Source organism: Chelonoidis abingdonii, chromosome 2, assembly GCF_003597395.2.
Source record: "Chelonoidis abingdonii isolate Lonesome George chromosome 2, CheloAbing_2.0, whole genome shotgun sequence".
Taxonomy (NCBI): domain Eukaryota; kingdom Metazoa; phylum Chordata; order Testudines; family Testudinidae; genus Chelonoidis; species Chelonoidis abingdonii.
Genome location: NC_133770.1, coordinates 263,217,838 through 263,231,144, shown reverse-complemented (window position 1 = coordinate 263,231,144; position 13,307 = coordinate 263,217,838). Strand labels below are relative to the sequence as shown.

The 13,307-nt window shown below is 39.6% G+C and overlaps 1 protein-coding gene across 5 annotated transcripts in view; it reads left to right on the top strand.

Annotated features, from left to right (window-relative positions):
* The window catches only part of ANKRD46 (ankyrin repeat domain 46), a 28,291-nt gene extending 17,035 nt beyond the window's left edge, over nt 1-11,256 (top strand). For all 5 annotated transcript variants that reach the window (XM_032801561.1, XM_075063138.1, XM_032801584.2 and 2 more), the window contains 3 exons: nt 4,755-5,097; nt 6,433-6,591; nt 9,709-11,256. In XM_032801561.1, coding sequence (XP_032657452.1) covers nt 4,787-5,097; nt 6,433-6,591; nt 9,709-9,925 — 687 coding nt within the window. In that variant the 5' untranslated portion in view covers nt 4,755-4,786 and the 3' untranslated portion in view covers nt 9,926-11,256. The remainder of the gene's footprint in view (nt 1-4,754; nt 5,098-6,432; nt 6,592-9,708) is intronic.
* Nucleotides 11,257-13,307: the final 2,051 nt, after the last annotated feature.

Here is a 13,307-nt window from a genome sequence, read left to right as displayed (position 1 = left end):
CATCAAGTGCCTTAAGGACTTCCACAGTTCACTGGTGGAACTTTCTTAAAACACATCATGACAACATATATTCTTTGAATGGTTCTTATCCAAACCCTCGGGTCCTTTTTTACAGCCTGCAGCCACTATATAGGTTTTCCCTGCTAGTGGTGACAATGGTATGTTGCATCTCAAATCCAATGGAAGGCCCTACACTTCAGAAAGAACCCCTCAAGACTTCTGGAATTGCTGCTCAGCTTCACCTTTTGTTTCCTACTGGCCTGTCCCTCCCTCTCACATTCTATCTCCAGACTTCTCCTTGTCCAGAATCTATTCATGCCCCCGACAATCTTCTGTTCATTAAATATTTTGAAATTGCAGTTTAGAGAGAGGTAGTATGCATTGACTCTGTGTACACAAATTTCAGAGGGACAATAGGATTGAGAATCTGTTATTTCTTACCTTTATTTATTTACTTATTTATTTATTTAAAAAAATTTTTTTCTCGTTAACAAGCATTCTGTTATCCTGGAGACACAAATCCACAGTCTTGAAAAAGCCATGACTATCTGACACTCATTTATCAAAATTTTCTTTAAAACATTACTATGAAATAATTGTCTCATGCTATAGAGATTAGAATTTATCAATCCCTATTCCATGATGAGATATCGTTGAAATTATATTATAAGTATATCTCCTTCAGATAGTTTTTTCCTCAAAAAGCATTTTATCAAAAAAATCCAATATAAATAAATAACATCTGATTTAAATAAAAAAAATCATTGATTTTTTTTTATCCACCCTGTTGCTGTGAAGTCCTTGCCTTGCAAACCCACCAGAATCTTCTTGGTAGCATTTCAGTTGAAGCTACTGGATAGATCGAGGTGGCAAGCTATGGGCCCCATGGGACCCTCCTGCCTGGCCTCTGAGCTCCTGGCCTGTGAGGCTAGACCCCAACCTCTCCTGCTTTCCCCCTCCCCACAGCCTCACTCACTGCACTGCTAGTGCAATGCTTGCGGCAGTGAGCCTCTTGTCCGGGCCGTCAGCTGCAGAGCCAGCCTGACCCGGCTTGCTCTGCTCTCTGCGCGGTGGCGTGGCTTGTCATAAACAGAATAGCTAAGGTTAATGTTCTTTAACCTTAAAGGTTAACAAAGGGAACCAAAACTCTGACCAGCAGGACCAATCAGGAAACTGGATTTTTCAAAGCTCAGGGAGGGAATTTTGGGCTGCTGTGTTCTGTTTCTGTCTGTGTCTCTAGTGCTCTCTCGGCTCTGAGGAGAGGATCTCTCTACCTTCAGCTTTTCTAATCTTCTGTTTCCTAGCTTGTAAGTACAGGTATAAGACAATATAGGTTTTATATTGTTTTGTATTACATGTTTACTTGTGTAACATGCCGCGAATGTTTTAAATTGTATTTCTTTTTGATAAGGCTGTTTATTCATTTTTCTTTTAAGCCATTAATCCTGTATATTGCTCACCTTGATACAGAGACCATTTTTATGTCTTTTTCTTTCTTTTATATAAAGCTTTTTTCTTAAGACCTGTTGCGCATTTCCTAGTTGGGCTCAAGGGGATTGAGTCTGCAGCTCACCAGGGAATGGGGAGAGGAAGCAAGACAAGGGGAAGAGAAAATTCTTTGTGCTTAGAGTTACAAAGCTTGCATTGGGACTCTGAGTGAGGGTGAAGAAAACCTGATCTCGTCTGCGTTTGCATTTCAAGGAATTGAAATAGGGTGATCGTCCGGGCCATCCAGGGAGGGGAAGCCTGGGAGGAAGTAAAGAGAAGAAAAGGCGGATGGGGGTTATTTCCCTTGTGGTGAGACTCAGGGCATCTGAGTCTTGGGGGTCCCCCAGGAAGGTTTTGGGGAGACCAGAGTGAGCCAAACACTGGAATTTTGGCCTGGTGCAGCGCTATCAGATCTAAAGCTGTAATCTAAGCTTAGAGGAATTAATGCTAGTACCCTCATATTTGAACTCTAAGGTGTCAGATTGAGGAATTATACTCAATGACATGGCTTGCTCCAGCCGGCGACTAGGTTGGCAACGGCTGGCCTGTCCTGGTGCCTCTGGGTGGCTGCGGGCTGTAGCGCCCACCCTAGCCACCGGTGGCCTCCCAGGCAAGTGTCGGTCAAGGGGCAGGGAGCAGGGGAGGTTGGATAGTATGGCCATGGCGCGGCGCGGCTCTTGAGGGGCCGCAGGCGTGCGAGGGGTACCTGGGGCAGGGAGATAGAGAGGACGGGGAAGCAGGATGTTAAATGGGGGATGGGTCCGCGGGGGCGGGCAGTCAGGAATGAGAGGAGGGGGTTGGATGAGGCGACGGGGGGCAATCAGGGTGGCGGGGTTTCAGGGGTAGCGTCCAGCGCGAACAGGGAGCGGCTGCGTATGCGGGCAGGGTAGTCCCGGGTTGGCCATCGGGGGTGAGAAGTGGGGGGGGTCGATAGGGGTCGGGGGCCAGACCACACCTGGTTGTTTGTGGAGGCAGAGCCTCCCTAACTGGCCCTCCATACAATTTTGGAAACCCAGTGTGGCCTTCAGGCCAAAAAGTTTGCCCTCCCCTGAGATAGATTCTGTGTTCTTTCAGTTGTTCTGTCCATATTTGTATAAAATGGAAGTAGTTAGTGCCCTAAAGGGAAACAATATTGTATGAACTGTCTTATGGCTTTCTGCTGTTGGAGATGATTGTGGAAGAGAATGCTTTCAAGTAAGCACTAAATTATCCCCTACATAACATTACTTGCAGACTAAAAAGAATGTATTCTGCATAGATACTGAATTATTAAGTCATTCTTTATGTAGCTATTCAGGGCCAGAAGGTTATTCCCCATCTCTTCCTCTTCCAAATCTGAGATAAGAAAAGTCAGCTTTGTGTCTTGCTTTGACACATTAAATAGTGTTGATACATACATTCTGATAGCAGAATTTGTCCAAATGAGAAATGCCAACTTGTGAGGTGTAAATAATAATTTGAATAGACTAAAATATTATAGTCTCTTAATCAGAACAGCATTCAAAACCAAGGTGTCTGTAGTGTAGGTTTTGGAAAATGATTAATTTGAAACACTAGGGAAGAGTTATAAAGCATGAACAGTGTAAACTCCCCAAAAGCAAGGGAAGTCTTAAATCTAATACTTTGGCTGCTGGCCATATTTCCATTCTTCCAGCCAAATGAGTGCACTAGGATTGGAGGATGCCTTATATAGGCAAGAGAATTAAAATACTTAAGTATCCTATCAAAAAGATTCAGCTAGCTAATCAGAATCCTGATTATAATCTGCTAGAGAATTGTCATGAGCATGGAGTACTAAGTATCCAAGATTCATAATTTCTTCTCCATTCCCACCAGAAAAATTCTAATTCAAGTCTAGGTCCTCTTTCAGCCCTGTTATTTTAACTGCCTCCTGTCTGACTTGGTGATTCTTTCCTCACTCCAGTCTATTCAGAATTCATCTGGTAAAATCATTTTCCCTGCTCACCACCTGGACTACGTCACTCCTATGTTCAAAGCTCTTCACTGGCTACTCGTTGTCTTCCACATCAAGTTCAGCCACCTAGTCCTCTTCTGCAAGGCACTGTATAGTCCCTCCCAGCCACCGTAACTTCTTATCTTCCCCTCTCATGCACTCTGCACTAGTGAATCCTCCTAAGTAACCATTCTCTTCCTCCTCTCTCGTTTTTGTCTTCATGCCTCTTCCTCACTGTCCCTTATGCATGGAACAACCTTACTTGGTCTTGTGAATCATTTATTCACTCTCTCCCCATCCAAATCTGTCTTTTAAAAAACTCACTTCTTTCACAATACCTATTATCTCTAATTAGACAGTTGAATCATATTTAATCAAATAATAATTAGCAAGAAATCTGTGGTGCAACCAATTTCTACCTTTCACTTTTAGGCCGAAACAACAAAGTATGTGTTTATCTTTAAAACCTTTGGGACTATTCCCTTACTTTGCTGGATGGGGTCCTGGTGTGGAAATTGCACCCACAACAGTTCTAGACCCTCCTTTGATTTACCATTGTTGTCTTCACGTTGTCTAAAAATTCTATCATTTTGTCTTTTGTCTAAGTTAACTTCCTCTAGGCAGGGACCTTATCTTTATAGTTGCTTGTGAAACGCTATGCCCACCTATGGTGCTGTATAAAAATGTTCTGCAGAGGTGGCTGAAAAATGTAATTTCACACAGAGAGCGAAGGAGATAATGCTCATAGTAACAATGAATTTTTCAGCAGCTGTCACTATTGTGTGCTGAAGTTCAGGTGTAAATAAGGAACAGATAAATGAGAGAGGAAATTCCATTAGTGACTTTATTTATAGTACGTAAAAACTCTGATTACTTTGAGAGCCCAGTGTGTTTGTTCAGTCCTTTAATCTGAGTTATAAAATATGACTCTTCTCCCCACTCCCCTCTTTCTAAATAGAATTTGCTCACAGACTGGACCTATCAAAGTTTTCTTTTTAATATAAAATCTACAGTGTGTGATCTCTCCCTCTGTGGGGTTTACCTAGTGTCTTGCATTCATGGTGGTATTTTACGCAATCCTCTGAAGTAACAAGGCTACCCATTTCTGTTCCAGCAGTTGTGAATAGGATTAACAGAGTGTTCTCTATGGATCAGAAAAGACTGCAGCATATTAAAATAATATGTAATATACAATGATTTCAGAACTATATTCATAAACTACTTTGCATTTTTATTTGAGAAAGCATGTGTGATGTTTTTACATTGTATTTATTTACTTCACTTCATCATATCCTCTCATTTTTAACTGCAGGTTTGCCACAAACTTCAGACAGAAGTGGAACAATGTCCTATGTTTTTGTAAATGATTCTTCCCAGACAAATGTGCCCCTGTTGCAGGCGTGCATTGATGGGGATTTTAACTATTCCAAGCGGCTGCTGGAGAGTGGCTTTGACCCAAATATTCGTGACAGTCGTGGCCGAACTGGTCTCCACCTTGCCGCAGCCAGAGGAAACGTAGACATCTGTCAGCTGTTGCACAAATTTGGTGCTGATCTACTGGCCACCGATTACCAAGGTAATACAGCCCTTCACCTGTGTGGGCACGTGGATACTATCCAGTTCCTAGTCTCTAATGGACTCAAAATTGATATTTGGTAAGTTTGTCTCTTTTATGACCACTTTATAACATATTAGTCTCTCTCTCAGAAGTATTTTATGCAAATATGTTGCCTGATACAAATGCTTTAGTGGTAAATTAAGTGAAATTCAATTTTTTTAAATGCCAGTTATGAAAAAAAACAACAACAAATGCATGGGCCCACTCCTAACTGATCGTGAACATCATGAAAGGCAATAGAAGCAGGAGCTGTGGGGCTGGGTTGCCATAGCCACTGTCTCTCACTAGCTGATGGCTCTGCTGTCCTGGGTGTGGCCAGACAGCCAAGAGGGGGTGGATGGCATCACAGAATAATTTAGAATGGCAGGGTTTTTTTTTTTAGAATTTTCTGTACCACAGTCTTAATGCTTTTATTGACTACTGTAACAAATAGAGAAAATACAGTAAATGTGTATCAGTTCTCCAGTACTCTTTGGGAGACCATGCTGCCTTTCAATGCTCCCCCTTCCTCAAAGTCAATCCTTCTTTTAAATATTGTATATTCTTTCTTCCTAGCTCCCAGCAGCTGTCAGATGATAGTGTCCAGACACAAGCACTCAGAATACCAAATAACTAGCTATTTTATTGGGTACAATTAGGTCACCTTGTTCTTAGACCTTTCTGCACATGTATCCCAACAGAGGAAAATAAGGCCATAAGTTTAGGCCCTTGGGCCTTCTGGTCATCTTTGATTATTGGAGCTGCCCATGATCTCCTCATATCAGCAGTATTAATTATTGGCCTGCCCAGGGTCATTATGTGGTTTTTCCCTTCCTCCCTTTATCCCAAACACCTGTTTGCTGGCAGCCTCTAATATGAAGGCAACAATTGTACTCCTACTTGGTTCGGTTTTTTCAAAGGTAGCGGTAGGAGGATTTACCCATTCTGAGTTTCGTTTATTGCTTAATAGTCTGTGACTCTTATACAGTAAGGAGCTATGAAGAAACTTAGATTTCGAGCAGTAATCATACAGAGCCTTATACACTGATATAAATATGTTGTTAGTTTCTTCATTTTTGTTGCGGGAGCATCCAAAGGCTACAATCAGGATAAGACCCCATTGTAGTATGTTTTTTGACTTTGTACCAAGAGTAAAATATTATAGGGTTGTGTGCTTTAAAAATAAACTACTGAATTTTTCATACAGTTGCCTTTTATTCTTGGACTTTTTATAACTAAGAATAGTTTGCTATTTTGTGTAGCTAGAGGCTAGTCCTAAATATTTATTGGGCAGTACATTTTACATTGCATACTTATGAAGATCCATCCTATCTTAGAATTCTCATTGTATAGTTTATCTTCCCCCATCCACTTTCTTGGGGGGACTATTTAGCAATCACCAAGGTGCAACACCACTTGTTCTGGCAAAACGAAGAGGAGTAAATAAGGAAGTAATTAGATTGCTGGAGTCTTTGGAAGAGCAGGAGGTGAAAGGATTTAACAGAGGAGCTCCCTCTAAGATGGAAACCATGCAGACTGCAGAAAGTGAAAGGTATTACAAGACAGTTGTTTACTAGAAAAAAATAAAAGCATGTGTGTAAAGTATATCTTTGTTGGTAAATCCATATTGTTTTCTGCTAGAGACATGAATTGACATGTTTGTTCCTCAAAATGGAACAAAAGATTTATAAAAACTAAGTTCAATAGAAAAGTGTTGGTTTTGTTTTTTGTTGTTTTTTTAAAATTTCTAATGAAAGAAGTTTTTATAATAGCTAAGTATTCCACTACAAGGTTTACAACCCAAATATTGTATCATTTTACTGGTGCAAGATAATCTGAAAATGAAATTCACTAGAAACTGGTTATAAGTAAGTCCCTGAATATCCTGCAATGTTATGCTCTAGAAACAAAGGGTATGTCTACACTGCAATTAGACACCTGCAACTGGCCTATGCCAGCTGACTTGGGCTCCCGGGGCTGAGGCTAAGAGGCTGTTTAACTGCAGTGTAGACATTTGGATTGGAGCCTGAGCTTTGGGACTATTTCCCTCACAGGGTCCTAAAGCCAGAGCTCCAGCCTGAGCCCAAACATATGTTACCCCATATGTTAAAAACAAGCCTACTCATTTTACATTTTATATCATTAAAATTTTACAAGATTCCATAAGGAATTTGACATTTATATGGATAAGATGAATATCCAGAGTTAGAACAATTACTGCTCGAAATTTTGGAAGAAATGTTAATCTCGTGGGTCAAGGGTTAAACTAATCTCCAACAATTAGGGAGAGACCTAATGTGGAGGAAAGATAATCTCACATCTGCCTGCTCTGGGGTTTCTTGCATCTTCCTCTGAAGCATCTAGTGCTGGTCGCTGTTAAGAGACCGGACACTGGATTAGACAGATCACATATCTAATCCAGTGTGGCAAGTCCTATTTTTCCTATGGGAGTTTTACCATTGACTTTAACGGGGCTTGGATTTAGCTGTGAATTTGAACTGATAATGTCCCTTTAAAACCTGTAACTTCCTTTCCCTTTTGTGACCATCATTAATGTTCTCTTGTTTGATTTGGCAGGGAAACCTATAACTTGTCTTTTGGAATTACAGATTTACAGTTTACTCCCAGTTTGTTTGTGAGCTAGTTTAAAATATCTGAAGTATCTCTTTTTGTAAGATAACTTTGTATAATAAAAATAGATCCAGACAGCATTAGAAGCAAATGAATGCACATGTGCTTTGTAATTAAATAGTTTGTGTCCTTGTAAGAGCGCTATTCAGGGGTTGGCTTTTCAGACCTCTAGTTTCACTCCTACCTCTTGGTATTATTTCCTGATTCTAGAGACTCTCAGAATAGAATCCCTACTTGTTTCTCTCCTCCCTCATTCCCACTTTGCATGAAGCCAAGTGAGGATAATTGCTGTTCCCTCTGGAGACCTTGAACTTTACTTTTGAATTGACAGGAGAAGTTTCTAGAGATCAGTGTAAAAGTGTTCACTCCCTTCCTGGCTGAGTTTAATGCCGCCACCTCCTCATTACACTCACTTGCTTCTGACTCACGAGCAAAATACAAAACAAAACTAGATTCCCAAATCCGATTTCTTCTCTTTTCCTCCCCCCTCTCCCCTCCACCCCCGTGTGGTATCATCATTGTGCTGTGTCTGGGCAGAACACTCCCTCTCTATTTTCACATAAAGAATCTACTTGTATGGATAGACCTAGTGACCTGTCACTATAACAGGAAGCAACATTGTTAGAAGCAAAACGATCATTTAAGGATTTGTCACTTACAGATTTTTCCAGAATAGTTTTATAGAGGCAATTGCAGCTTCATTAATGTTGCTTTTAATTTGGTTGCAATAGAAAATGCCACAGGGGTCATCTTTGAGATGAGTGAGAACCTTTGGTTTTGCTGTGGTGGTTTTCTTAACAATGAACGTATGACCACTTTAAGGTTGGAGCATACCTTTATTTAACCCCTGGAGTGATTATGTATTGACTAGTTGGTGCTTAATTAGTGAGCAGATCTATTCTATGCCAACAGAGATCTTTTAATAAACCCTCTCACTTCGTTAGTCATCTTCCCTGCTTATTAGTTCCTAACTCCTGTAGTTATGGGCAAACCACCATAGCTTCGCAGCTAAGTAAATATTTAAAAACCAAAAAAGACAAAGCACTTTACTGGAAATGCCTGAACATTTCTGCACACAACACTAATAGTTCAGTAAATTACTGGAGTTTTGTCTAATTATTATTCAGTAGTTGTACTTCATAATGAGGAAAAATGTCACACGAATAACAGTAATGTTAATCAGGAATGTATTTTTAGAAAAAAGGTTTACAAATGAATCTTCCTTCTAGGCATGTGTTACTGGCATCTTTAGTCATATCAGAAGCAAGAGCATTTCAACGGATAGTGTTAACTCCCAATTTACTTTTATCTGAAATATTTTGTTCCTATTTATTATTACAGGATACGCCTACGATTACTGTAATTGAAGAGATATTGAGGGAGGGGGAATCTGTTTTTACTCTGTATATTTTATGCCTTCACATCACTATCTACATAGCTAGTTTCACTGTTTCTCTCGATACACAGTAAGAGCCTGATTCTGCAAATGCTTATGCTCATATGGAACTTTGCTCATCTGGAAAGCGTGGGACTACTCAAATGAGTAAAATTACAGACATGCATAAGTGTGTGATCAAGACTTTAGTCAGTTCTTTTGCTATTTGTGTAGTTCCTTCCAGGGCTTTGGAACGGAGCCCAGAGCTAGAGCGCGGAGCAGCTCTGGAGCAGTGGAGCTGCAGGTTTTTGGCTAGAGCTGGAGCAGAGCTGGAGCACAGCTCCAAAGCCCTGGGTCCTTCATACATCAGCCAAGGAAATACATTTGCTTATTTTTTTTTTAAACACTACTCTGTACCCAAGTCAAAGATTCTTTGAAAAGATAGATTGTAAAGTCTTAAAGGATTGCTTGTCAACTACTGTACGTTGATTTGGTAGGGTCAGGGAAGGGTCCTTTTCTTATATGCTGTCTTTAGATCATGAGTAAGTACTGTAAATCTGAAAATGTTTAATTTTGAATATTTTAGTTGTATTAGCAGGTTTACTCTTATACTTAAGGATGCATTCTTTTACTAGGTGTGTTTATAACTTTAATCCTTCACAGTGCAATGGAAAGCCATTCCCTCCTTAATCCGAACCTGCAGCAAGGTGAAGGGGTTCTTTCCAGCTTCCGCACAACATGGCAAGAGTTTGTGGAGGACCTGGGCTTTTGGAGAGTGCTACTCCTGATCATTGTCATTGCCCTTCTCTCTCTCGGAATCGCTTACTACGTTAGTGGGGTGCTTCCTTTTGTGGAAAATCAGCCTGAATTGGTGCATTAAAGCAAATGAAGAGGCACAATGTTCTTTTCCTGAGTTCTAATCTTTGTTTTGAGCTTCTTATAAGTCTTGGCGCAGCTGTATATACTGTTTGCCTTTTATATGTACTGCTAACCCTTTTGGAAGAGAGCTATATTAATTGCTAACACCACCAGATTCTAAAGCATTCCTAGGCTACCTCTGACATGTCTTGACTTCTAATCAGAACTTATAGATAGCAGTCTTTATTGATCAAATGTGGTGATTATAAAAGGCTCTTCATAAATAAATAGCAAATCCTTGAGTATGTAAAAATGTGTCCTGGTACAGGACCAAATCATCTTGTTTTCCATTTAAAAAAAAGAAACTACTTTTCCTATGGTTCAGCTTTTGAGGAGGAGTATTCTTATAAAAAACTACCTAGATTAAATTGAAATAATTTTAATCTGTTCTGGTATTTACATTATACAATACTGTAAATGTGCAGTGTATGGTTATAAACTACATATACATTTAAAGAATGAGAAACATTTCAAATTTTATAACTTCGTTAAACTTCCTTTGACATCCTTGGATCAGTCTTGTATTTATGTATTAGCTTAATATAATTTAGGGTTTTTTTTTCCAGTTCGTTTGGTGTTACTAAAATTTGTGTGAGAATAAATCCTTTGAAGTGAAATTGTCTGTAGTGCTTTTGGATGCAAACATCTTTAAGCATTTGACTTCAAAATGCAACTTTTTCATTTGAAATACCTTTTAAGGAAACATTTTCTTTGTAACGTAGATGAAAAGTGATTTAAACATTTTGTTCTGTGTTGCTTTGAAACGTGTCATGTAGGATAACTGAGTGTTTTCACATAAACTACAGTAAACAATATATTCATTTCATTTGCAGTTTTATGCAAGGGTTTAATTGGGATATATTTTTGGTAATATTACTGTCAGTTTCAACCGTTTTCAAATGACACTCAAAAGCTGATGGGGCGCTTTCTGAGTTAACATAATGCAATGTTGCAGTGAGTGTCTTCATATTTGGGAATATTATGTAAATTGAAATCTGGCCCAATGTGAGGTCTGTCTTTGTTGTTAATCTGAAGTTATAATACCTAATGGTTTAATACTCTTTTATGGAGACTGGGTAAATATGCAGTAAGATTGTGATTGTCAAAAGTGCCCAACTTCCACTCAATTTCCATGGCAGTTAGATGTCTAACTCCCTTAGGTAGCTTTCACAATCCCAACCTAAGTGAATTCAGCAAACATTAATAAAACAGCAAAAGGATTTGTTTTACTAAAATGATCCTAAATCATTGCAAAATAAACTGAACACTTGCAAAGTTAGAAATTATGGTAAATGATGGTGGATACACATACATCTTATTATTGTGTTGTCTCTAGTTTGTGGTCATTGACTGAGGAGGCATCTTGTCTTTGTGATGTTGGGATAGGCTTCACTGAAGCATTCATTCTAAATTGTTTCTGAAGAATTCTTAGAAGCGATTCTCCCAGATGGCGCAAATGCAGCAAAGAGGGAAGCCTCCAAAAACCAACAAAATGAGCTTCTCTTCCAAACAGTTTAATTTGTCGTTTATCTGTTTATGAATAAAGAAACATAAGCTATTACCTATACAAGTAAATGTAGTTTATATATGTCTATTTCTGTTAAGAACACCTTGTCTTATATTAAATGTATAATTTGTAAATGTATTTTGAATGTGGATGAATGCCATAAATAAAGATGTATAAGTAGACAAGTTTATTTTATTACTGTTTTAGAACAGAACTAAATATTTTATTTCATTTTAGTGATTCGGTGTTCATTTCTTTCCCATTTTGCACTAACCACACTGAAACAATGTGTATTAAAAAAGAGGATGTTGCTCTATTCTTAAGGGTTGAGGCATGAGGGTTTTGCGATGGTGCAGGGTTGGAGGCCTCCCACTTGAGAAGAGTCTAGCTTTAACATATACGGTGTTGGAGAATGATTATTTTGGGGGCTTGCGTGTTTTTTTCCCTCTTACTGGTGTTGTTTTGGTCAGTTGTTTATTTCTCTAGTGCTGAATATAGCCATTTTCATCCCAAAGGAATCCAAAGCACTTCTTGAACCTCAGTATATACTGAACACCACTGAAATTTAGCCATCTGTGGGGTAGAGGAAATCAGCCAGGACAGCACTGGGCAGAGAGAGTGGGGAGGACAAGTTTTGCCTAAGTGCATGAGAGCAAACCCTTTCAGTGAAGAGGCCAGTTGTATCTTTACTATGTCCACACGCCATGCAGGACTTCAGTTTCTGGGGTCCATTCAAAAGAACAGACCCCTCCCTGACCACCACCATCATCACAGCAAACTGCATGGAACTCAACCTTTGCCCTTGCAAGGATGGAGAGCTAAGTATAACCTGCTGTACTTGCACCTGTTGTTCCAGGGATCTGGACATTTCATAAGTCCACTCTGGATTTTATATATGTCACTAAGATTTATTATTTACTGGTATTACAGTAGTGCCAAGAGGATCTGGCTGATATTGGGGCCCCATTGTGCTAAGTGCTGTACAGACAGCCGATGAGAGTCTGTACCTGCTTTGAAGTGCTTCCAATCTAAATAGACAACACAGAGGGAAAAGTGGGAGGGGAAACACAGGCACAGAGGTGACGCAGTTTGCCCAGTGTCATACCAGAAAGGCATTCTGTGATTCTGGAGGCTTTCAGTGGCTTATGGTAGCGTTTTGTTTTGTGGGACAGAGTCAATTGTTGTCTCACTTTCTAGAGTCTGTACTGCTTCTGGGCAGTATACAGTAGTCCAGTATCGTACATTTTCTAGCTGATGCACTATAAGTAATCTGGCACTCTGTGGTGCTTTGTCTTGGGATGCACATATGAGGGAGGGAACATGGTCTGGTTCTTAAAGTACTGGTACTCAGATCTAGGTACTGTTCCTGGCTCTGCTATTGACTGAAGTTCGGTACTGGGGTAAGTCAGTTAACCTCTCTCTGGCTGTTTCCCCACATACAAATTGGGAATAGCCCTTGCCTTACAGTGGTGCAGTATGTGAATTAGTTCATGTCAATGATGCTTTGAGATCATTGGTCATAAGGCATTATAGAAGTGCAAATGATGGCAGTAATTTATCCAGAAATTAAACAACATACTTTAAAATAAGTCTAGAAAGCATAGTTTGCAGACAAATGCATCTGCAGGCCTAACGTGTGCAGGGATTAATACTGTTGTTTTCCCTGTTTATTTGTTTAAAATTAACATTAACTGCTAAGGTTAATAGTAAAAATTAAGCACAATAAAGCATTTTAGAGGTAGTGATCAGATATGTTTACAGGTGGTTGTCTAAAGGTTAGCTGAAGCCTAATTATAACAACTGACATTCTCCTCACTGCCACCCTCCCCGCCCCCGC